Source organism: Zeugodacus cucurbitae, chromosome 3 (assembly GCF_028554725.1).
Source record: "Zeugodacus cucurbitae isolate PBARC_wt_2022May chromosome 3, idZeuCucr1.2, whole genome shotgun sequence".
Lineage (NCBI taxonomy): Eukaryota > Metazoa > Arthropoda > Insecta > Diptera > Tephritidae > Zeugodacus > Zeugodacus cucurbitae.
This window is the reverse complement of record NC_071668.1, coordinates 57,558,732-57,582,618: the sequence shown is the minus strand read 5'-3', so window position 1 is coordinate 57,582,618 and position 23,887 is coordinate 57,558,732. Positions and strand designations below refer to the sequence as shown.

The 23,887-nt window shown below is 33.1% G+C and overlaps 1 protein-coding gene across 7 annotated transcripts in view; it reads left to right on the top strand.

Annotated features, from left to right (window-relative positions):
* Positions 1-23,887, top strand: part of LOC105217318 (sodium/potassium-transporting ATPase subunit beta-2) — an 82,298-nt gene that overhangs the window by 5,655 nt on the left and 52,756 nt on the right. For 3 of the 7 annotated variants that reach the window (XM_054226556.1, XM_054226560.1, XM_054226559.1), the window contains exon 2: positions 1,734-2,150. In XM_054226556.1, the coding sequence (XP_054082531.1) occupies positions 2,021-2,150 (130 nt within the window). In that variant the 5' untranslated portion in view covers positions 1,734-2,020. Of the gene's footprint in view, positions 1-1,350; positions 2,151-23,887 lie in introns of all 7 variants that reach the window. The other 4 variants (XM_054226555.1, XM_054226554.1, XM_054226558.1 and 1 more) reach the window with 3 other exon arrangements.

Here is a 23,887-nt window from a genome sequence, read left to right as displayed (position 1 = left end):
GAGTGTGTGACTATTTATGTGACAGTATATATGTACATATGTGTCATCTGATAAGTGTGCGAAAATGTTTTAAGTACGAAGTTGTTATATGACTCCTCGCGGCATACTCCCAAGTGTCTAGTACAAGTCTTGAGAACATGTATTCTTAATTTACATAATTTGTATCAACCAAATTGTATTGAATAATCTATTATATATAACTTCGAGTCTCGCCAGTTCTAAGAAAGTAATAAATATATCATATAGTTGCCGAAGTAAAAAAAAAAAATCAATTTTTATAGGTTATGTGTAAGTTCTGGAATGATTAATCACATTCAAATATTAAGTTAGATAATGCTGCTTTTAAATATCCATAAATTCACCGTTATTTGATTTTTTGACGGAAGTTAACTTTATCATATGAAAAAAGCAGTTCTCTCATTCGTTCCTGTAGCTAATTAGAATACTCTTTAATTATACTCTGCTTTCGTGGGGTTTAAACAAATCTCTCGTTTACCTTGCCATGAGTATAGTAAATATGATTATTTTTATATTATATATGTAAGTCAAAGTACAACATTACGTGTCCATTTTCTCAAGGCTAACACTAAATACTTAAATTTTCTTCTGGTGTTACAGCTTTCGTGATATAACTAAGAAATCTCTTGTAACCAAATGAGTTTTTGATACCTTACTCAATTTTTATATCTCTATTTTCAACTTTCTGATTATTGAAAGAGTCGCATAATTTTAGAAAATCCTTTCTTTCTCATAAAAAAATTTAAACATTTTGAAAAAGTTGGATATTTTGAAAAAACCATGGTGGTGGTTATCAATAATCTCTTTTATCTGAGGATATATCTATTTTAGTTAGTCCAAACATTCTATAAATTTAATTATCATGGAGTTTATTTAATACTCTTTCTCAAAACTCAATACTCTCTGTCAAACTAATCAAACATAGTTGAACACTTACCCTAGTCAATTTAATCTGAATTCAAAATCACTTTATCAATATCATTTGTAACAAGAAAAGTAGATCATTTTGGTGAAAGCTCGCAATTTGTATGAAAGCTCCCGTTTTGAATATGTGAAAAAGTGTGAAAGCTCTTTTTGGTTCACAAGCTAAAAGTATTATAATAGTAAAAGATCAGAACTAATGAATGTTAAAGATGAGTGTGGACAACTTAGAGTGTGAGTGAAAGCTCGCAGTGCATGCAAATGAGTGCTTTGCATTTTGTGTTATTGGAAAATTAACGGTTATCATACATTACATAACGCCTTTTTAATCAGCACACACACACACTGAACCAATGAGAGAGTACGCACAACTTTACTAACAAAAAAGAAACTTTCACTCCTATCCTATAGGTGGCAACAGTATTGATATTCAAAAGTAACGTATTGCAATAGCCAACTCGCAGTATTCACAGTGTAAACTAATATTTAGAAAATATTCTAAGCCGAACATACCAGTGAAAATAACCAAATATAAACAATAAAAATGTTTCGACCCAGTTGATTAAGATATAAAACAAAATTTCATAAAGATATCAAATAAATTAAAAAAAAATATTTCCATAAAATAAGAAAAGCTAAAGCTAAAACCCAAAATAAAAAGGAAAACAATAAAACTTCTTGTTGTTATACGAAAAAACAAGTTTACTAAGTAAAAAGTTAAATATTAAATAATCCTACAAAGCATTATTTCAATGACATAGTTTTTAAACTTTCAATATTACCAACAAATATAGGCGACATAAAAGACATAAAATTAAAAATCTAAAAAAAACATTTGCATACTACATATATAAGTGTATAAAGTTAATAAAAAAAGAAACCCTCTCAACTGCTACGCCAGAACAGTCATCGAATCAACAAGACAGTTACAACAATAAACGGCAACAAAAGTCGAGCAACTACACGCAGTTCCAGTTAAGAACAGTCAAAAAAGACGCAGAAAAAGTTATTGAAAATCAACTAAGAACCAGCAGCAAAACTTCACTAACAGCGCAGCCTAAAAAAGCACAAGACAGTCAAAATGGCCGACAAGAAGATAGCAGAACAATACTATTCGCCACCGCCAAAGATGGGCAAATGGGAGGGTTTCAAAAAATTCCTATGGAACAGTGAAACTAGCCAATGCCTTGGCCGAACAGGCGGCAGTTGGGGTAAGTACCATACAAAAGCAAAAAGCATTTCATTGTAATATTTGTAGGGTAAAGGGTGTATGTGAGCTAACTACTTATGAGCATAAGTGTACAACAGAAGTTTTTTACATAATCCACTCAGAATTTGGTAGGTATTCAAATTTGTAAGGGTTACGCAAAAAGTTTGGAAGTAAATGACTAAATACTAGACACACTCATTAGTTGTGGTTATATAAATCAACATTTAGTGTTCATTATATATGTATACTATATATCTCAGTTTATAGATATATATTCTAAATATAAAAACAATGCAATTATTCTATTCTCCAAGTTTGCTCCAATAAATTGTATTGCTTTCAATATAAGCATGACAGTTGTGACGTTCAGCACACGCAACTGTCAGTTATGATTTATCTATAAAGGCTATTAAGCTGTCAGGCGCTTCGATTTGACAGATAACCGTCAAAACAATCACTTTACGCTCAATAAATTGCATTTATAGCAGACGATAGAAAATTTTGCGGAGTTATAATATTAATAGAAATATAATTGTATTTATCTATAAAGGTTACTTAAATATATACATATACTGAAATACCGATAAAAGAATGACAAAAGTGAACAAGAAAGAAACTAAAAAGGAGATTGTCATAAGATCTTTCTTGTTGTAGTCTCTTTGTGTGTTTTGATAGAAGTATAATTTTTAATTTTATATATGTACTCGTAATAGGAACTCAGCTAGTCAACTCCTAGTTCTTGGTTAAAATTTGAGGTTAGAAATTGAAATAAAGCAAATTAAAAGTGGCTGCCATGAGAACATTGAGTACATTAAGGGCGGGGTAAGGGTTTTTTCGTTCGTTTCGTTTTTTTTTTGTTTTGTCTTATTGTTTAGCATTTCAAGAATATGTCGTCAAAATTTTAATCCGATCTAAGCGATATTCTTGAAGTTATTGTTTAATTAGTCTCGGGGCCTTTAACGCTCTAACTCTAACAGCTACGGCTTTAAACGCGTTTTTCTCTAAACTACTTTTTCGAAGTCCGTGTTCACTGCCATTTGAAAACTACTCGACCGATTCATTTCAAACTTTGAACACATTTTCTTCATATAAAATACCTTCCCCCTACGTTTAGTAACATTTTTTTTTTTTTAAATTAAGGGTGTTTCCCATCCTGAAAATGCCGGAAGTTTTAGTCGAAAATAACGGTTCACACTTTAGACGGCCGCCAAAAATTTTTAATTAAAAAAAAAATAATCAGAGAACGTTGGGGGTAAGGTTTGTTTGAAATTTAACTAAATATTTATGGTTTTTCATTTTCGGATAATTTCCGGCCGAGTTACAGTGAACACCGTAAATTGTTTTTTTTTTTCAAGACGTCCTAGGGAAAGCTTTGTTACGGGCTAATGGTTTAATATTTTTGCATGAAAAAAACTATGCTCAATAATGTATAGAAGGTTTGAATAAAATTGCTTAATCGATATTTGAAATAAAAAAATCACAAAAAAAAGTGTTTTTTTTTACGCTGAAAGCAATTAAAGCAATTATGTATACGTTCTTGGAACCTGTTTTAATTTCTACGCGATATATTAGAGTTCCAATACAGCCTTTGTTTTGAAGTGAGACCTGAAATGGTTTGATAAGCTTTAGGTAGAAGTCGTGAGTATCACTTAATGGTCAGTTTAGAAAGCGGCTTTGTTTTTGTAAGTATTTATAAAGATCTTCTTAAAAATCGCAGCTTTCTATACAAGTCTATAACTCAAAGATGAAAATACTTTTAGGCTTGAATAGCAGTAGTACTTAAGTGACTTATACGATACACTTTTTTTGATTAATTCGCCAAATGTGGGATAATTTCAGTTTAATTGCTTTGTATGATCTAATAAATATATTCCCTTATAGCCTGTGATCTAATATGTCGATAGAACAACATTTTTAGACTTTCTTAAGGCCTTCCAAACGGGTGAAGAATCATTCTTTATATTTGTCATATAACATTATGTTTCAGAGTATATGTTCCATATTCTATATTTACGTTCTGCCGACCTTCAGCGAATCTCCATTGGTCATGCTCTACTAAAAACTTAAAAACTATACTCGTAAATAAAATTTTCGCACAATAAACTTTACATTTGGCTAGTAATATGACAAAAAACTAAAATCGCTACTAAAATTGAAATGCCATAAATTGCAAAATTGCATGCGAATCATCAATATTTTATTAATTTCACACGACAGTTGGAGGCGCCGCAAACGTACAGAGACAATGCTTGAAAACAACATTGTGTGCAGTTTTAGTGAACAGACAGCAATTAGAGTTGGAGATAAAAGTATGAATGAAATTGTTTCCCTTTACCTATACATTTGCTGCTCACTTTAGTACTTATAATAAATTTTTTGACTGTTACATTGTTGCACTGATAATGTAATATCTTTAAATCTTACAATTAAGTTTGTAATTTTTTGTAATTGTTTTGTGTTTTTTATAAGTTATGAATATAATTAGTTGGTTTGTAATTAGTGCTGTGAATTGATTGATCTCATCATTTATAAGAAGCACTGGTTGTCATGAAAACGACGGCACATATCCCTTGAAGTGAGATGTCGGCTAATAAAGGGCTTTTGAATAGGGACGCTACAAAAGTAGACCGATATGGACAGCAAACGACGCCATATTTTTCCCCGGACTTCTGAGATTTCTCTTCAGTAAGGTTTGCCATTTCATCATTGAAAGATATATGTTCCAACAACGAGTCGAAACTATTAAAATTTACTACCAAAATTCGGAGTCAGTGGGCTCAAATTTAAGAGCACTACGTCCAATCTCTGTTCGTCATAAGACGTTGCGTCTGACCACTCAATGATAACCGAATATTTTTGGCCGGAATTGGAATATATATATGATACTTGAACATTATGTGGTTCCAACAGGACGGCGCCACAAGTCACACAACGAATCAAAAATCGATTTATTAAAAACCAAGTTTGATGAACGTGTTATCTCACGAAAATTGGGTTCAGTGTCTGGACTTATTAAAAAAAAAACGTTTGTTGCGCTCTTATTGAAAAACTCTTTATATGTAAATATACATATGATAGGTACCATATAGATCACTTGAAATTGTCTTAATTTCATTTTATATCGAAACTTTCTTGATACTTTTCAATACTTTTGGAGCTAAGGTAAACCAATTGAATATAAATTCGCCATCCTCAAAAACAAGCCAAGTTAACAGACGTGAATGATATGAAAATAATAAAAGGACCAGGTCACCAAGTCTCTTTGACTCGAGTATACTTCAAAGAATGTACTTCAACTAAACTACCAGTTTCAAACTGCACTTTCGGGGTCAGAGTGACTCACTATCGTTCCGGGTTGCTAAAACTAAATGTGAATTACTTCTTCTATTCTGTAATATTGAAAATATATATATAAAACTTATTGCTTTGAGATTAAATTAGACCATATTAATTTTACTGGGGTTAGTAAGAAAATATGCCGAAAATAGAACAGTCCTGTGAATTTTTACCACAAAACTACAGAATTTTCCTACAGGGCCTACATTGCACACTAAAAAAATTATGGAATTTGGGTTGCGGTAGCCCCCTAACAATCTAAGTCAAACATACGTATTCATATTTGCCGCACGCGATATACTCGTACGCATTAAATCGATCGATTGCTCGGAAAAGTGTTTATTAGTGGGGTTGCCAGGCTAAAGTTGTCTAATATTTGTTGTAGAAAGAGTGTACAAATATATATATGATACGTTTATGACAGCTGCAATTAGATCGGGTACTGGTGTGGTTCTTGGGGTTAACCAAAGTTTTGTGCTGCAACTTCGTGTGGAGTTGGGCGCTGTGACCACTTTTCCTATACAAATATGTATTGTGTGTAGTGGTACTAAGTTGTCACGTAACACCCATTGCTATTGCTGTTGTTGGACTTTATATTGATAAGTATGTATGTATGGAAATATTAAATATCGTTGTAGTTGGCATATGACTAATCGTTTGATAGTTTCGTGTTTACAGCACATGACTATAAAATATTTATGTTCCAATTTTACCCCTTACCAAATGTTTTTTAGCGCTTTTATTAAGTTCCCCACACTTTGGGATAATTTTCTTATTTTCTGATTGTGAATTTATTTATGTATATTTTGGGGTGAAAATTATTGTGGAGAAATATTAATGTGCTTTCGATTTTATCGTATTTAATTTGAGGTTATGTACACAATTTCTAAAAGTTGTAGGTACTCAAAGGGCTTTTTTTTACAGTATGTATTGGGTTATTAAAATGGTTTCCATCAGATACGAAACACTTTGGGTATGGGTTATTTCAATGGATTATTCCATTGTAACATTTTAGAAGTGGGATCATTGTAACATTAAAGATATTTATACTCAATGAACGCTACGCCTTTAGGCCTTCAATGCTCGTAAATACTTCAGTACTTATGTTGTATCTCTACACACATTTTGTTATTTTAGCAAGTTATCTCTTTCCATTCGCTTAGAAGAGGATTTGCCTATTCTATAAGGGCTGAAATAATTTATATAGATCATATCCTCTTTTTCAAATTTCTACGTAATATCCGATAGTAGTTTGATCTGGAAAATCGGAAATTACCATACTCTCCGAGATAGTATCATCAACAGATGGTTTCAGAAATATTATTCGAATTTTTCGGGATAAAACAATCTCAAACAAAAACTAATTCAGTTCAATTCAATTATCTTGAAAACCTACTTAGTCTAGCAAGATTTTGAAGCAATAGTGGATTTAGACAACGAAAGATGACAGCAGAGTCAAGTAAAGTTTGTGAAAATTTCAGATTTTATTTAACCAGCTTAAACCATTGTTAAAAGACGCTGGACCCTATTTGGATTAAGGGGCTACACCAGTGTAAACTATGAAAAATTTAGCGATTTTTGAGATTTTTTTTTAAGAAAGTACTCGATCGAAGTTTTTTGGACAAATGGTCAACTATGTATATTCTTAGATTTTTTTATAAAAATATTGAAAAACAAGTAAGGAAAGGCTAAGTTCGGGTGCAACCGAACATTTTATACTCTCGCAATTTATTGAAGAAATTTAACCAATACATATATGCGGAATAAAGCTCACCGTATTTTTCAAAAACCTATAATTAGGTATATGGGAGCTAGGAGAAGATACTTTTGAAAAACCTACAATGAGGTATGTATATGGTATGTATATGGAAATGTTATGACCCGATTTTAATAATTTTTGGAACAGAGACACACTATTAGAAGAAAACAATTTCCTCTGAATTAAATTGAAATATCTGAGAGATTTACCCCTATTTTCGGTTAAAATTTATCCTTAGGCGTTGAGTTCAAATGTTCGATATCTGGAACCTTGAAAAGTTATGGTCCGTTTTCGACAATTTTTTCACAAGTGAAGCCAGAGATGATATGCACTAATTGTGTAAAATTTTATTCCGTTATCTTCATTGGTTCCTTATGTTTACATTATAAAGTGAAGGAATAAGATGGATTTCAAAATTGAGTTATAAGGAAAGTAGTAGTAGTTGTAAACCGATTTCGATTTTTTGTCCGTGTTATCAGGGTGTAAGGAAAATATTATATACCGAATTTTATTCCAACCGGTCGAGTAGTTCCTGAGATATGGTTTTTGACCCATAAGTGGGCGATGCCACGCCCATTTTCCATTTTGTAGAAAAATCTGAGTACAGCTCCCTTCTGCTATTTCTTCTGCAAAATTTAGTGTTTCTGACGTTTTTCGTTAGTTAGTTAACCCACTTTTAGTAATTTTCAACCTAACCCTTGTATGGGAGGTGGGCGTGGTTATTATCCGATTTCAACTATTTTCATGGTGTGTGGTGGGGTATGTAAGAGAACCGACTGCAGAAAGTTTGGTTTATATAGCTTTATTGGTTTGCGAGTTAAATGCAAATAACCGATTTGTGGGCGGGGCCACGCCCACTTCCCCAAAAAAATTACATCCAAATATGCCCCCTCCTAGTGCGATCCTTTATTCCAAATTTTACTTTTATACTTCATTTATGGCTTAGTTATGACACTTTATGTGTTTTTGGTTTTCGCCATTTTGTGGGCGTGGCAATGGTCCGATTCTGCCCATTTTCGAACTTAATCTTTTTATGGTGCCAAAGAATATTTGTGCCAAGTTTCCTCAAGATATCTTAATTTTTACTCAAGTTACAGCTTGCACAGACGGACAGACGGACGGACGGACAGACATCCGGATTTCAAATCTACTCGTCACCCTGATCACTTTGGTATATATGACTCTATATCTAACTCTTTTAGGTTTAGGTGTTACAAACAACCGTTATGTGAACAAAACTATAATACTCTTATTAGCAATTTTTGTTGCGAGAGTATAATAACGGAATTATGTGCTCTCTTGGGAGGTGCAAAAAAAAAAAAGTTCCCCAACTCGTGACTTGATTCGGCCGAATGAGTAGCTGAAACATATTGTTACCTATACAATGAAAAATATCAAAAATTAACAAAATGGGGTAGTTAAAAAAAATTTTGTTTTTTTAGGTAAAAAATTATATTTTATTAATGCCAAATTGACAATTTTCAACAAATCGAAAAGATAGTATTATAGATAGGCCTTTGTATAGTAATTAAATATATTCAAGAATAGCCAGTTTAAATTTGAAGTCAATTTCTCGTTGAGTTATGATATTTGAAATGTTTGAGAAATGTCGTTTCGAGAAAAACGCTTTTAAAGTTTCGACTATAGCGCTGTCATTCAAAAACTATTTAAGATACGACCCTACCGCTTTCACAGGATATATATGCTATCGAATAAGCAAAAAATAAAAGAAAATCGATTTTTTCGTAAGTTACCTGTGTATGATATCAAATAAGTAAATTCTTGAGCTGACATTGTTTATATTGAATTCTAGCATTATTTTGATGTTGCGAACTAGCCGTTAGAATATATCAGAAATTTGTGGAAAAATCATGTACTTATTGATAACTTCAAAATTCTTTTTGTTGCATTGAAATTATGAAAAATATTTCTTTCGTCTGTAATAAGAATATGTAGTAGAAAATTTCGACAAACACATCATTCTCAACTATAGTGTATGTAAAGAGTATGACAATACATATTTCCACATTTACATATTTACGTAAGTTTGTATACTGTTAAATAGAAAATCAATGCTAACCTCATTTCCTCGGATGTGAATGCCAAAACACGAATAACAAAATATTATTAATATACAACTATTTGTTGTTGCAAGACTACAGATGAGTAACTGTTTATACCCTCTTGCCGGCATTTTTGTAAAGAAATGTGGAAAATAATAGTTTTCAGTTTATGTTCTTGTTGTTGTTGGTATAATCAAATTGAAAAACTTCTTGACAGCCGAAAAATAAGATAGTCGGTAGACAACTCAATAGCAGTGTTGCTATATGTGTTTAAATGTATATATGCATGCATAGTTAAAATTACTACTTTGTAAGTAAGCGGTTTACAGGCTTACCATTATGCCGTACAACTACTACACTTGCTACCCCCTAACAAACCCCCCTTGAGGTTGTAAATATGTTTGTACCCGTATGTAGGTTAAAATTGTATTGTGCCTACTATAATACTACGTGCCTCTCTTGTTATATTTAGATGTTTTTTTAACATTTCTTGTTGCGCTTATTCTATACGTAGTTGTGGCAAAATGAAAATAATGTCCAAAATTATGTAACTATTTACGTAACCTAGATGTTGTGGCAGATATGAGCGCGCAAGACTACGATTTACATACGTAATGTAAATCGTACTATGTGTGCGATCGTATGAGTGTCTACATAGTATTATTTGTGTATGTATAAGTAGTATGTAATAACATATTAAGGAAAAGGTTACATTATACCGTTAATTTACATATTTTTAAAATAAAAAAATTTCAATTTGAAATAATGTAAATAATTTTCAAATGTTTTTATTATTTCAAAATAGGTGGCAACCTCATATAAAATTATTGTCAAATACTACTCCTTAATTTCTTTAACATTGTCTTTCCATAGTAACTAATGCTCGAACTACCTGTAAATATATAAATTCAGTTTTATAAACCGTATGAGAATTATAAGTGAATAAAATGCATGAATGAAATCACTCGAAATGTTGCATAAAAAGTCATTTATATATATATTTGTATATATTAAATAAAATCCATTTCAGTCACAATTGGCAAAAAAGTGCCAGCAAATTATTATTCTGCTGCTTAAAAGTGCTGAACTTACATAATTTTACTTTGTTAATTGAAAAACTTTCTCTACGATTTGTTAGAAAATTTTACGTTCCATATTTGTTGCTAAAAACACCTCGTCAAGGTAACAATCGCAAACAAAGGCTCACAAATCTAACAGCTTCACAGTCACTGCGCTTGCTAATTAGTATGCACTCCAGAACTGTACAAAAAAAGAACAATATTTAATTATGAAAGTTTAAAGCGCGATTTCAGGCGTAATTGCTATGTGAAACTAGAAAATTGTTTTTGATTTACAGAAAGTTTGGCTGACATTTAGTTTCGTGACGTTTCGTTGCAATGCAATGGAAGAGGTGCAGAGTTGGAGTATGGAAGTTGAGGATTGCAGAATATTATTTGCTGATGAAGAATATATGTATAAGGTTCGTTAGCTTTTTGGGAATTGACGGTGAGATTTTAGCTATTTGATAGTCGTACTGAGGATCCAGATGTATAATGAATATAAAGAACTTATTTAAAAAAGCTCCTTATTGTTGATATAACCTATTTTAGCATTTCATTGTTGTTGTGGTTACTCTCAATTATTGTAAAACTTGTTTTTATATAAATGTTTCGAAATCTTAATCGATTGAACGAAAAATCCTCGGATTTACTGAGTACCAAATAAATACTTCATAAGATTCTCTATAGCTATGAAACCTAAGATCTTAGTATTAACAACAAGGTGTTTCAGTTCAGAGCATAAGTGAGACAGTTGAGGCTTTTTATAGCATATTGATGCTTCAACGATCAGATAACCCCTATCAAATATATATTTCATAATATAATGGGTGATCCATGTAGAGGTAATTTTTTCAATTGCCTTGTTTTGACAAATCACGCGTGAGTCGTGTTAAGCTGTCACGTTATTTTTGTTCAGTATTGTTGGGCATTTCATCATGGAAAGACTTACGCCTAAACAACGGTAACAAATCGTTCAATTTTATTGCGAAAATTCACATTCTGTAAAGAATGGGTTTCGCTCGCTTCGCTCAATTTAGGGTCAACATAATCGGCCTACTGAGCGTATTAATCGCAACACCATCACCCATTTTGAGACCCAGCATTCATTAGTGGATAATATCCATATTTCCTCAAAAATGATGCCGGTGAGAACGTAACCATTAATGGCGACCGTTATCGCGTCATGATAACCGACTATTTGATGCCTAAAATTGAAGCTCGTGATCTCGGTGCCAAGACGGCGCCACTTCCCACGCATTGCATCAATTAATAGACTTATTGAGAGAACACTTCGGTGAACAGATAATTTCACGTTTTGGGCTGGTCGATTGGCCACCAAGATCGTGTGATGACACTGTGGGAATATATAAAGTTTAAAGTCTATGCGGACAATCCTGCTACGATTCTGGTCTTGGAGCAAAACATCGCCAGTTACCAGTTGAAATGATCGAACGAGTGATCGAAAGTTGAACTCAACAGATGGGCCATCTGAGACGAAGCCGTGACCAACATTTGAAAGAGACAATCTTTAAAAAATAAATGCCAAAGGATGTTCTGATAATACCTCAATAAATTTGAATATTCTGTGTTTTTTTTCTTTAGAAAAGTAGAGAACCTCGAAATGGATCATACTTCAGTTCTAAGCTTATCGGGTGCGTTTTTAGAAAGTTTAGGATACAAGTATTAGGTCGTAAAGATAAAAAAATTTCAGAGTTGTTTAGATAATGATTATAACAACTTCTTAGAACATCGTCGAGTGTTCCAAGAGAGATCTATGGATGGAAATATAATAGTTTTCTTAAAAAAATATATATGAATCAAGAATAATTTTTAAACAATTTTATGTGATAGGAATTAGCGAGTATTTTCGAATATAAAATATCTGCTAACGTTAATGTGCTTCTTCACATAAGTCTTACATCCATGTGAAATATCAACTTTGAACACACACATATATTTGTAGCACCGCTGCTGTGCTTCTAAAAATAGATTTTAAATCAGGATAACTGCCAGCCAAGCGATAACACGTAATTTAATATATACTACAAAAGGAATCATGAAAATTGCATTACATTTCGAACAAGCATAATCCGAACGGGTACGAAATGGGCGAGAGAAATGGATGTGGAGATGTGCGCCATCAGCTGCAGCAGCGAGCATTCGATTGGAAAAATACCACTGCAGACGTCAGCAATATAATAAATAATGCAATTAGCTTGCAATCAATTTTGCAGACCGCACTGCGCGACCAGCTGTATACAACTGCAGACATTACAGTGTGACCATAAAGTATGTGTACAAATATCCAGGACTCTGGTTAAGCAATTTATTCTCACCACATTTTTTGCACAACTTCTTTTTGCAACAACAACATCGATTCGTTTGCAAATGTACTTGATTATACAGCACTGCAATTGGTGACATTTTTACCCAACATAACTAGGACTTACTCACTCACTGTAATTTTTTTTTTGAAGTCGGCTGCTGTAGCCTGGATACAACTGTATATAATAGGACAAGTTGAAATGGATGTCAGGCAGCTGGTGCTGATAGATCGATTTTCATGCATTATTCGTGATTTTTTCGAATGAATGGACCGTCAAGGCGTGGAGGATTGGGAGAGAGAGTGAGTGAGGAAAAATAGCATGAGCATCACTCATGGACCTGGTGGTGGATATTTAATTTCAGCATTACAAATGGCTCCAGCCAATGCCAGTGAAAAATTGGCTGCAACTGTTGGCCGTGAACGACGGAAATAGCAGAAGAAATGCCTGCCTCGAATTCCATTGAGGCGTAGTGGAGCCGAGCGGAAACAGGAAGTTGAGAGTGGAATGCAACGAAGAGGCAGAGAAAATTAGCCCGGAAATGTTGTGCACTAAATTTGCATGAAGAACAATTTGAATAATTGCCACACTTTTGCATAGCAGAAGTTGTTAAATTACTTGAAAGCAGCGCTCAACAACTCGCTTCGTAATTGGAGTGGAAGCAGTGAAATTACATATGTAATCGTTAGTTGTTTCAGTTAATGACAGAAACTCGTTTGCCAACGAAATAGTACAGATAATAAAAGCAAAAAATTCATAAAAAGAGGAAAGAGAGAAAACAGGAAGGAAAGAAATTTAAAATAATGATAGGAGGATATGTTGTTGAAGCGAATAAAATGAAAGGAATGCAGAAAAAATATATAGAAAGGATTGGACAAAAGAAAATACAGTTACGAATGCTTGAATTGTGATGTAACGGGTTAAGCGAAATATAGGTTATGTTGAGATTGAGCAGAATTAATTAGTGTAACGCCAGTTAGGATACGTTAATTGAGCATGTGATTTCATAGATTAGGAGAGAGCGGCATAGTCAATGTAAAAATGGGTAACATAGAAAAAATGAAGCGAAAAGAGATGGAAATTACACAATTATAATTTGAATTGCCAACCGTTATATATCAACTTATATTTTGTATTTATATTGACTTCAAGTCAACCATTCAAAATAATTCTGAAGAACTATATACTCACATCCTCTCTATACATATTCCCTATTTATATGCGATAGGTTCTCAATCTATTATGAAATGCTAATAGGTTTTATGAGAGATTTTTTAATGACAGAAATATGCTAAGAGATTAGCGAAGAGATCTATTAAAAATTTACTTTTCTGCTACCAATCGTTAGAGCGATCGCAACTCTAACCACTATAACATGCCGGTAGCACTTTTCCGCATATTTAAACTTATCATAACTTGCTCAATGGGAAACTTGCATCTGTATCCGAATTGTTAATGATCTGTCAGTAGAGAGCGAGATTCAGTCGGGTCCACTAAATCGAAACGAATCTTGATTATGATTGTCTAAATACTGTTACATGTTTATTAGATGTTTTCCTAAATATTTTTAAAGTTTGCTTATTGTATTACAACAATATCGTAACGGGTTTTGGAAACAATTAAAATCTTTCTTTAGTCTATAATTAGTAAGAAAATATTCGTAGGATATTATTTCTGTATTTTAGAATTGGAAAAAATAAGGGCACTTATTGTCCCTATATATCTATATAGATGAGTGGGATAATGACAAGTTAGAAAAATATTCAGAGATACTATAGACGAATCAGAACTAGACAAACGAGTGGGAGGTGATGTCTTTTCAGAAAAATTAGATATCAGAATCGCCTTCCGACTACCGGATCATTGCAGTGTCTTCCAAGCGGAGATTACTGCAATTAAAGAGAACTTTCTCGTTATGTCAAAACGAGTGTTAATGACCAGAAACATATTTATATTTTCGGATAGCTAAGCGGCTTTAAAATCATTAAAGTTGCACATAATATCATCGAAGATAGTGAAAGAATGCTTGAATCTGTTATTAACACTAAAATCATATTTAACTATACACCTGGGTTTCAGGACACTTTTGATATTCCTGGAAACTACGAAACAGATGAACTCGCCATTCTGGGCACCACCTTACAGTTAGATGCTAATAAAGAGGGAATTTCCATACCTCTGATAACGGGCAGATATTTAATCGACAAACATAGCGACGCCGCTTTTTGATCCTTCGATGTTGGCTCTTCCTATCATTGTGAAGAAAAATTCACCAAGCATTGGATTGTTCACCCATTCAAGGGAACATGAGCTGGGTTTAGACCGTAGTGAGACACGTTAGTTGTAGATATGGCTGAATCTCGATGGAAACAATCAATGACTTGCTCAACAAGCAGAGAAACCTGGCATGAATGGAATAAAAGCCGCACATGCCGTCTATTGAAATTTAAAAGGAATGGCATAAGAATCCTAATAGAGGGGTTAGAGGGTCACTGTCTGATTGGAAGTCACGCCAGCAGACTGGGATACCTTATAATCTTTACTGTCTAAGCTGTCAAGAAGTTGAAGAAGAATAAACTATAACTCACCTTCAATCCATCTATACGAATGTAAGGTTCTGTAGAGGAAAGAAATCGTAGCTATCGGAAGCGGTCGACGATGTGGCGGAAGTTGTACACATCAAACTATCCGAATTATTTAATGAATAAATGAATGAATTATGAGGGGATCCCAGTCCCGGTGGTGTCACAATGGGCCTCCCAAAGACCTAGGTGCTTCGACAGACAACCACTTAACCTAATCTGACATAACTTATTGGTTAAGGGAGAGGAGAACTTTTTTCCATTTATTCTGATGGGTCTCGAAATATTGCGGTTCGACCAAACTAGTTTAAGTGCTGATTAACAAGCAGTAGAGGAACTAGTTGAAAATATTCCTTCATCGTCAATTATTTAATGAATCAGGAACTCATATTTTCATTGATTTTTATTTTTGAAGGCAAGTTTTTCTTGTCTTTTTCTTTCTTGAAATTGAAGTTTAAACTTGAAGTTTTAACAAAAGTTGCTAAAGAGAGTATTATAGTTTTTATCATTGTGAAGAAAAATTCACCAAGCATTGGATTGTTCACCCATTCAAGGGAACATGAGCTGGGTTTAGACCGTAGTGAGACACGTTAGTTGTAGATATGGCTGAATCTCGATGGAAACAATCAATGACTTGCTCAACAAGCAGAGAAACCTGGCATGAATGGAATAAAAGCCGCACATGCCGTCTATTGAAATTTAAAAGGAATGGCATAAGAATCCTAGTAGAGGGGTTAGAGGGTCACTGTCTGATTGGAAGTCACGCCAGCAGACTGGGATACCTTATAATCTTTACTGTCTAAGCTGTCAAGAAGTTGAAGAAGAATAAACTATAACTCACCTTCAATCCATCTATACGAATGTAAGGTTCTGTAGAGGAAAGAAATCGTAGCTATCGGAAGCGGTCGACGATGTGGCGGAAGTTGTACACATCAAACTATCCGAATTATTTAATGAATAAATGAATGAATTATGAGGGGATCCCAGTCCCGGTGGTGTCACAATGGGCCTCCCAAAGACCTAGGTGCTTCGACAGACAACCACTTAACCTAATCTGACATAACTTATTGGTTAAGGGAGAGGAGAACTTTTTTCCATTTATTCTGATGGGTCTCGAAATATTGCGGTTCGACCAAACTAGTTTAAGTGCTGATTAACAAGCAGTAGAGGAACTAGTTGAAAATATTCCTTCATCGTCAATTATTTAATGAATCAGGAACTCATATTTTCATTGATTTTTATTTTTGAAGGCAAGTTTTTCTTGTCTTTTTCTTTCTTGAAATTGAAGTTTAAACTTGAAGTTTTAACAAAAGTTGCTAAAGAGAGTATTATAGTTTTGTTCACCTAACGGTTGTTTGTAAGTCATAAAACTAAACGAGGATAACTTGAGTAAAAATTGAGATATCTTAACGAAACTTGGAACACGTATTCCTTGCCACCCTGAGGGGTTGCTTTCGAAAATGGGCAAGATCGGACCATTGTCACGCCCACAAAATGGCGAAAACCAAAAACTTATAAAGTGTCATAACTAAACCATAAATAAAGTTATGAAAATAAAATTTGAAACATAAGATCGTATTAGGGAGGGGCACATTTGGATGTAATTTTTTTGGAAAAGTGGGCGTGACCCCGCCCTCAAATAGGTTTTTTATATATAACTGGGAAACCAATAAAGCTATATAAACCAAACTTTCTGCAGTCGTGTCTTTCAGCCGTTTACTTATACAGTCCAAAAATGAAAGAAATCGGATAATAACCACGCCCACCTCCCATACAAAGGTTAGGTTGAAAATGACTAAAAGTGGGTTAACTCACTAACGAGAAACGTCAGAAACACTAAACTTTACATAAGAAATAGCAGAAGGAAGCTGCACTCAGATTTTTTTACAAAATGAAAAATGGGCGTGTCCTCTCCCACTTATGGGTCAAAAACCATATCTCAGGAACTACTCTACCGATTTCAATGAAATTCGGTTTATAATACTTTCTTGACACCCTGATGACACATGTGAAAAATGGATAAAATCGGTTCATAACCACGACAACTTCCCATATAACTCAATTTTGAATTCCATCTGATTCCTTCACTTTATAATGTATACAGAAGGAACCAATGAATGTAGCGGAATAAAACTTTACACAAATAGTACATATCATCTCTGGCTTCACTAGAGAAAAAAATGGCGAAAACTTTTCAAGACCCTAGATATCGGACATGTTGAACTCAGCGCCTAAGGGTAAATTTTAACCGAAAATATAGGTAAATCTCTAAATAAATTGCGAGAGTATAAAATGTTCGGTTGCACCCGAACTTAGCCTTTCCTTACTTGTTTTTTTTTTTAATTACAATTTTTGTTCTTTGAATATATTGCATGTAGATGTACATTCAGTACATATAGTATATGTAAGTATACAAAGTGAAGTGAAAAATGTAATTTTCGATTCACAATTAAAAGCATTCTTGTAAACGCATTTTGACTTACATGTACATACGTACATATGTATATACGTACATATATGTATGTGTATACAAAATTTGTGTGCGGAATATTTCTTTATCAAATATTAATTAATTCGATTGTAAATAAATGACTTTGGCCTTTACACATAATTTATATGTGTGTATGTTTGCTTTTCGATTTAATCAAAAGCTAGTTTGTTTACTATAGAAGAGTGATTCATTAAATTAAAAAGATGGGAAAAAAAATTTTTACTAGTGCAACTCAGATTTCCTTATAATATAATTACATTTTAATGAAAAACTTAAAGCATAAGTACATATTTAAATAAATGTTTGCATTCAAGGAATTTGAAATCATGAATTGTAGAAACAAATATCATCTGCTAGCAACAACAAATAAATCACTGTTGCTAAGAGTGAATTATACAGTAAAATGCTTTTTCCTTCTTTATTTTCACTACTACATATGTATATGCATATTTACCATTTATTATAAATAATAAATTTTAATTAAATGCCAATAGTCTTCATATCCACTATACAAGTAAGTTGCATACACACAGATATGAATGTATTTGCTCTCTTATACTCGTACTACTCTCTTCTTTTGCGGCGGCCTTGCTTTTGCACACATATCATTGACATTGCAACTGTTTACTTATATATATGTACTCATATATGCATATGTATGTATGTAAATAAATAAATTGACTATCACTCGGCAATGCGCCGCCGCTTAATTGTTCGTCAATTAAAATGCGTCAGCAAACGAAAAATTAGCTGACTGACGGCATTATTCCTTTACGTAGTAAATGAGAAACAATAAGAGATTTGAAATTTTATCAGCACGTGTTTGAAGACCTGCATTACGTGTGTGGATCTATTACAAAATAATCAATTTAAATTATACAAATTACACAATTTATATCTTACTCAAGAAAGCCGGCAGCTAAAAAATATAATGAAAATTCTTCAAAATAAAGATATTAAGGTTATAAAGCAAAAACATTTTTTTTTTTAATTTTGTCTTGCACTGCACTGAATGTACAATTCCATGAAAGTATTTTTTACATATTTTCCTTCTCTGTAGTATTCTGACACACTGTCAGTTGGGAACACATGAAAAGCTACAGTGGATTGCTTGTCACATGTATACACCGTCGCTGTCAAAGTGATAAGTTTAAAACAGAATTCTCAACTTGACAACGAAAGGTTATGAGATGAACACGAAAGTGCATATATGGGGAAATAAGAAAAAAAGATAAATTTTGTATTTTAAATATTAGTTTTGTCCACCTAACTGTTGTTTTTAACAACTAAAACTTAACGAGTTAGTTGTGGAGTTATATAAGTGATATAAACTGATCAAAATGAAAAGACGGGATGAAATCCCCATGTCTGCTTTTCCGTCGATATAATACAATTTACAATCTGGCCCCGACCCTTAATCGGTTTTTGAATATATCTCAAAAACTGTTTCTTCTTTGATACTACAGTCGTGGGTTGCTCTGGGCTGAAAACTCAAAACTTCGTCTGTTACCTCTATCCTTTACAAAGTCACGTCAATTGTACATCCCAAGTGCAGACAGATCCCTATGCACTTGGTGCTTCCATTGGATGTGTGGTCGTCATTGCTTTCGTTGTTCACCCATGGATTTCGAATCGAAGGAGTTTTACACTGGAGCTTCGTCTTTCATACGTACGACATGGCCGAACCAGCGCATTCGTTGAATTTTTATGTGCTTAACTATGTCCTTTTTGTCGTAGAGCTCATATAGTTTATGGTTCCATTTCCTTCGGTACTCCTAGTTCACGCGGACGGCAACAAAGATCTTGCGGATAACAGTTCTCTGGAATCCTCCAAGTAACTTGTCAGCTCGGTTTGTTATCGTCCATGTTTCAGCGCCGTAAAATAGGACGGGAATGATGACAGATAGCGTAATTTTTGTTCGTCGAGGGAGAGATCTGCTTCTCAATTGCCTATCGATCCCAAAGTAGCACCTATTGGCAAGATTTATTCTTTCCTTGATTTTCAGGCTTAGATTGTTGGCGGTATTTTCGCTGGTTCCGAGATAGACAAAGTCCTTCACTTTTTCTAATTTTTAAAATTGTTAAAGCTATATCAATTGTATGGTGTCAACATCTTTTTGTTTGCAGCAGTTAGATAAAGATCCGGGTTTCAAATAGGCTTACGTCACAGTAGGGTTCAGCAGTTATTTCTGGTTACTTATATTTGTGTTTTAGTAAAGGAGCATTCATTATATTTCATATATTTTTCCAGATTTGTGCAACTATAAATAACCATATACAAAATTCAAACTACCACAATAAGCACCCATAAATTATATTAAACGTTGTCATTATTAATTGTCACGTCATTCTGAAAGCACCACGTTTGTGTAAATACACAAATATATTTATTATGACAAATGATCGCTGCGTCTTTGCACATTATAATTTGACCTGCATTTTCGAAATTGAATCGATATACATAAATACATATATTCAAATGCATTTTGTATTTATGTTGCGGTGCGATAATGAAGACAAGCGGATTACACCGAAAAACGATTTATTATTGAACTGTGCGTTATCATATTTTCACACAATTCATTAATGCAATTGACAGCTCGTTTATTTACGATTGCGATAAGGGAACCAAGACCAATTTGTATTTATTTATATACGCTCGAGTATACATACATCCATATATACATATACATATATATATAATATATTTAGTTCTAAATTCTTTAGAGATAAATAAGATAAAATGTAAATATAAAGATACAGCAGCGAATCTATGGGGAACCCTACCATAATATGGAAATGGCCTTGTAGACACAAAATCGAATTTATATAAGTATGTAGTTCCATAATATTCAATTCTAGGAAGACTGCTACTTTAATGATTAAATTGTTTCCATCAATATCTGCTAATTCATGATCTAATTAAAAACACCAAAGCGGATTTAATTTCATATGATCGTTCAATTACCAAACCTCAACTAGCTTCTGAATTTTTCTGAGGAGTGTTTTTCGTCTGCTGTTATAAAATCTTTTCACAACCCTGAACCAGATTTTCTAGTTCTATGTATGAAATATTGAAGATTTGGCTCCCGATTCATAATTTGGATATTTAAAGCTACAGAGAATCTTTTAGAATACCTACGAGCAATATAATAATAATTATATTTTGAAAGTTGAAAGTGAAAATAAATAATTTACCTTGTAATAATGGTATTATAGTTATGAACTACTGGAGTACCAAAAAAACTTTAATCCATTAAATTTTTTTAATTTCCACCGATTTTATAACAAATGTGCTTGACTTCCTAAAGTTGACAAACTGTCTAAAGTTGACAAATTAAACTCAGAGTTTATTAAACACTTCAATGAAAAGTTTGATAGTTGCTCTTTAACTTTTATGTACTTCCATTTCCACCGAATCGATAACTAAAATAGACTCTTAAAGATTCTAACATTCTTTTAAAAGATATTTTAGCACTGTTTATTTTAAACTTTCCACTTTGTTCCGTTCGAGTTTATAGTAGAGTAGATTTGAAAGGGCAGGAGAATATATAGTTAGTGTAATGTCAATAGTGACAGAGCATACTTTATCTATATTACATAAGATGAAGTTGAACCCGTTTTTGAGCACCAAGCTTTTTGATTGTAATATTTCAGGAAAAGGCAAGAGAAAAAATTAACTATCTAGGGTTTTTTGCTCAACGTTCTACAGTATAGAGATTATTGAAGCATAGAAGTGTTCTTAGAGTTAACATAATGATCGTATTTTCATTTTGTGCCACAAAATCGAGTTCAAGGTCTTCAGACTAGTGTTCTCAGTGTGGTATTAAGACATCATATGGTTAATTTTACTTATGGATACTATAGTGAACTGTCATAATAGTACATAGGGCAGCTAAATATTGTAACAAAATAGAGTCATTCTCTTGCAAAGAGCAAAATAGTGGCGTTTAAGGCGAGTTAAAGTAAATATTTCGTTTAATATAAAAAAATATTACCCGGCTCTGAGAAATTCTGAACTAACTATACAATTATGATATAAATATTTTAATTTCAAATATTTTTATTACAATCCCTACCAAAGCAAACTCTGCACAACATAGATTAATTTATTGGGCTTTTTAATGCACTTTACCTCGAAGTGAACAGTATAGAAACTTCTCAATTTAGATAATTAGCTCAACTTTCTTGATTCCAGGATTTACTCATTGTATATTATGTGTCGCTTTGCTGAGTCCTTTTATTTAAAAGATATTTGCACTTAAGGAGTGCATTAAAAGAGCAAACAAATTTGTTGAAAGAAGTAAAAAAAAAAATATTTCCAATAAACGACAGATTCTTATTATTAAGGTGCAATTTCAACCAGCGCGTAAAAGCAATGCGCTTAACGGCAAAAGCAAAAAAGGAGAAAAACTGAAATGGATATAATACAAGAAGTAGAAGAAAAAAGTAGTCAAAGTAGTGTGCTATCCCTTTGCGACGCATATTCAAAGGTAAGTAAAAGTACCGCAGAGAAAAGGATAGAACGGAAGCGCACAAGGATTACGCATACTCAAATTACAAATTGTAGCAAAAAGTAGAAGAAAATATAATCAATATGAAAAAATATGAAAACCTTAAGCTATAAGATTACACAGTGCGCCAGCTAAACTTCCAGGTATGCAAAGCACACCGTACAAGTTGTGCGGGTGTTATATGGCAATCTAACCTTGTGGGCGTGTACATATCCACAAATGAAAATTTCAAAACGCTAAAGGCGTAGTATTGCATTTCAGTAGAATACAAAAAAAATATACATATATACAAGTATACGAGTTCACCTGCACATGGCATAATAAAAAATGTGAAATATGACGAAAGATAGATGGGGCAGTGGAAATCCTTGAACTATGTTGTAGAAATATTACGCGTGCCTGACTATGCGTACACAAGTATTTACAATTCTAACACATTACGCTTTACTACCGTACTATCTCTGCATATTTGTTGTTTTGCATGCATTTCACATTGGACAGACAGTTCCTCCAAGCAATGATTGGCTTGACAGTTTGCGTACTGGAAAGGGGGCGTCAGCGTTGCATTGACAGTGACAAAGTAGTTACAGTGCAGTAAATGGCAGCGAGTTGCTGGCGGAAGTTTACGCATATAAGTGCACTTCCGTCACCTAACTAGTTGGCTGTAATAACTGTTTTTCACATTTTACTTTATACCGCTTTAATGTGTTGCGCAAGTTTATGACAGCGCATTTGACAGCACATTTCTGACAAACTGTTTCTTAAGTTTTAAAATTTCATATATTTTCATGTTAATAAAGAAATAGTTTTCGTATGCTGGAGTAAGTTTATGTACGAATTTATATTGTCGGCATTTAATAGAACCGTTTACTATCAATTTCAGAATTAACTTGCTTAATGATACCCATAACTCGAGCTTAAGGTATTTTATGTGAAATAAAAATAAAATTTATTTAAAAATGTCTTGCACTGCGGTATTCAATCAATTTTAATTCAATTTATTTTCGTTTTTTGCTCTGTAAACTTGTGTTCATTGATTTTGGTGTTTAGCCATAAACACTACTAACAGGTTGTGAGTTTAATATAATATAATTTTTCTTTTAATTATTTGAATCGTATACATACATAAGTAGCACGACAATTGAATCATTAAACACTCTTAATTGGAGTATTTTTTCTTTAACTCGAAATATTTTTTAAAGTCTGTTAACAACTGTCATCACTGGGCCGTCTAGGTTGTTAGTACAACCAAGAACTTATAGTTATTGAATTTAATGTGGGTTTACGGTTGAAGATTGTTATTACAGGCAATTTCTGTGCTTTGATAATTTTTTGCTTCAGCACTCGTTGTCCTCTTATTTTTACAAGGGGTTACAAGGCTTGTGCGAAAGTTTAGTTTTCATCGTTGATCAAAGTTTTCCTTGAGTTTATGAGATACCTTTGATTTTTTCAGGCAAAGACGAACTGATTTAGTTCGGTCTATGCATATGGAACAAAGTGTTTGATAACCTTTCGTGTATTGTCTGCTCTTCCTTTTCCTATTTTCATTAACACATTCTCCATATGATTTCTCACTGGTAGCCCTTGTAATTTTTAATTTGAAGAAAA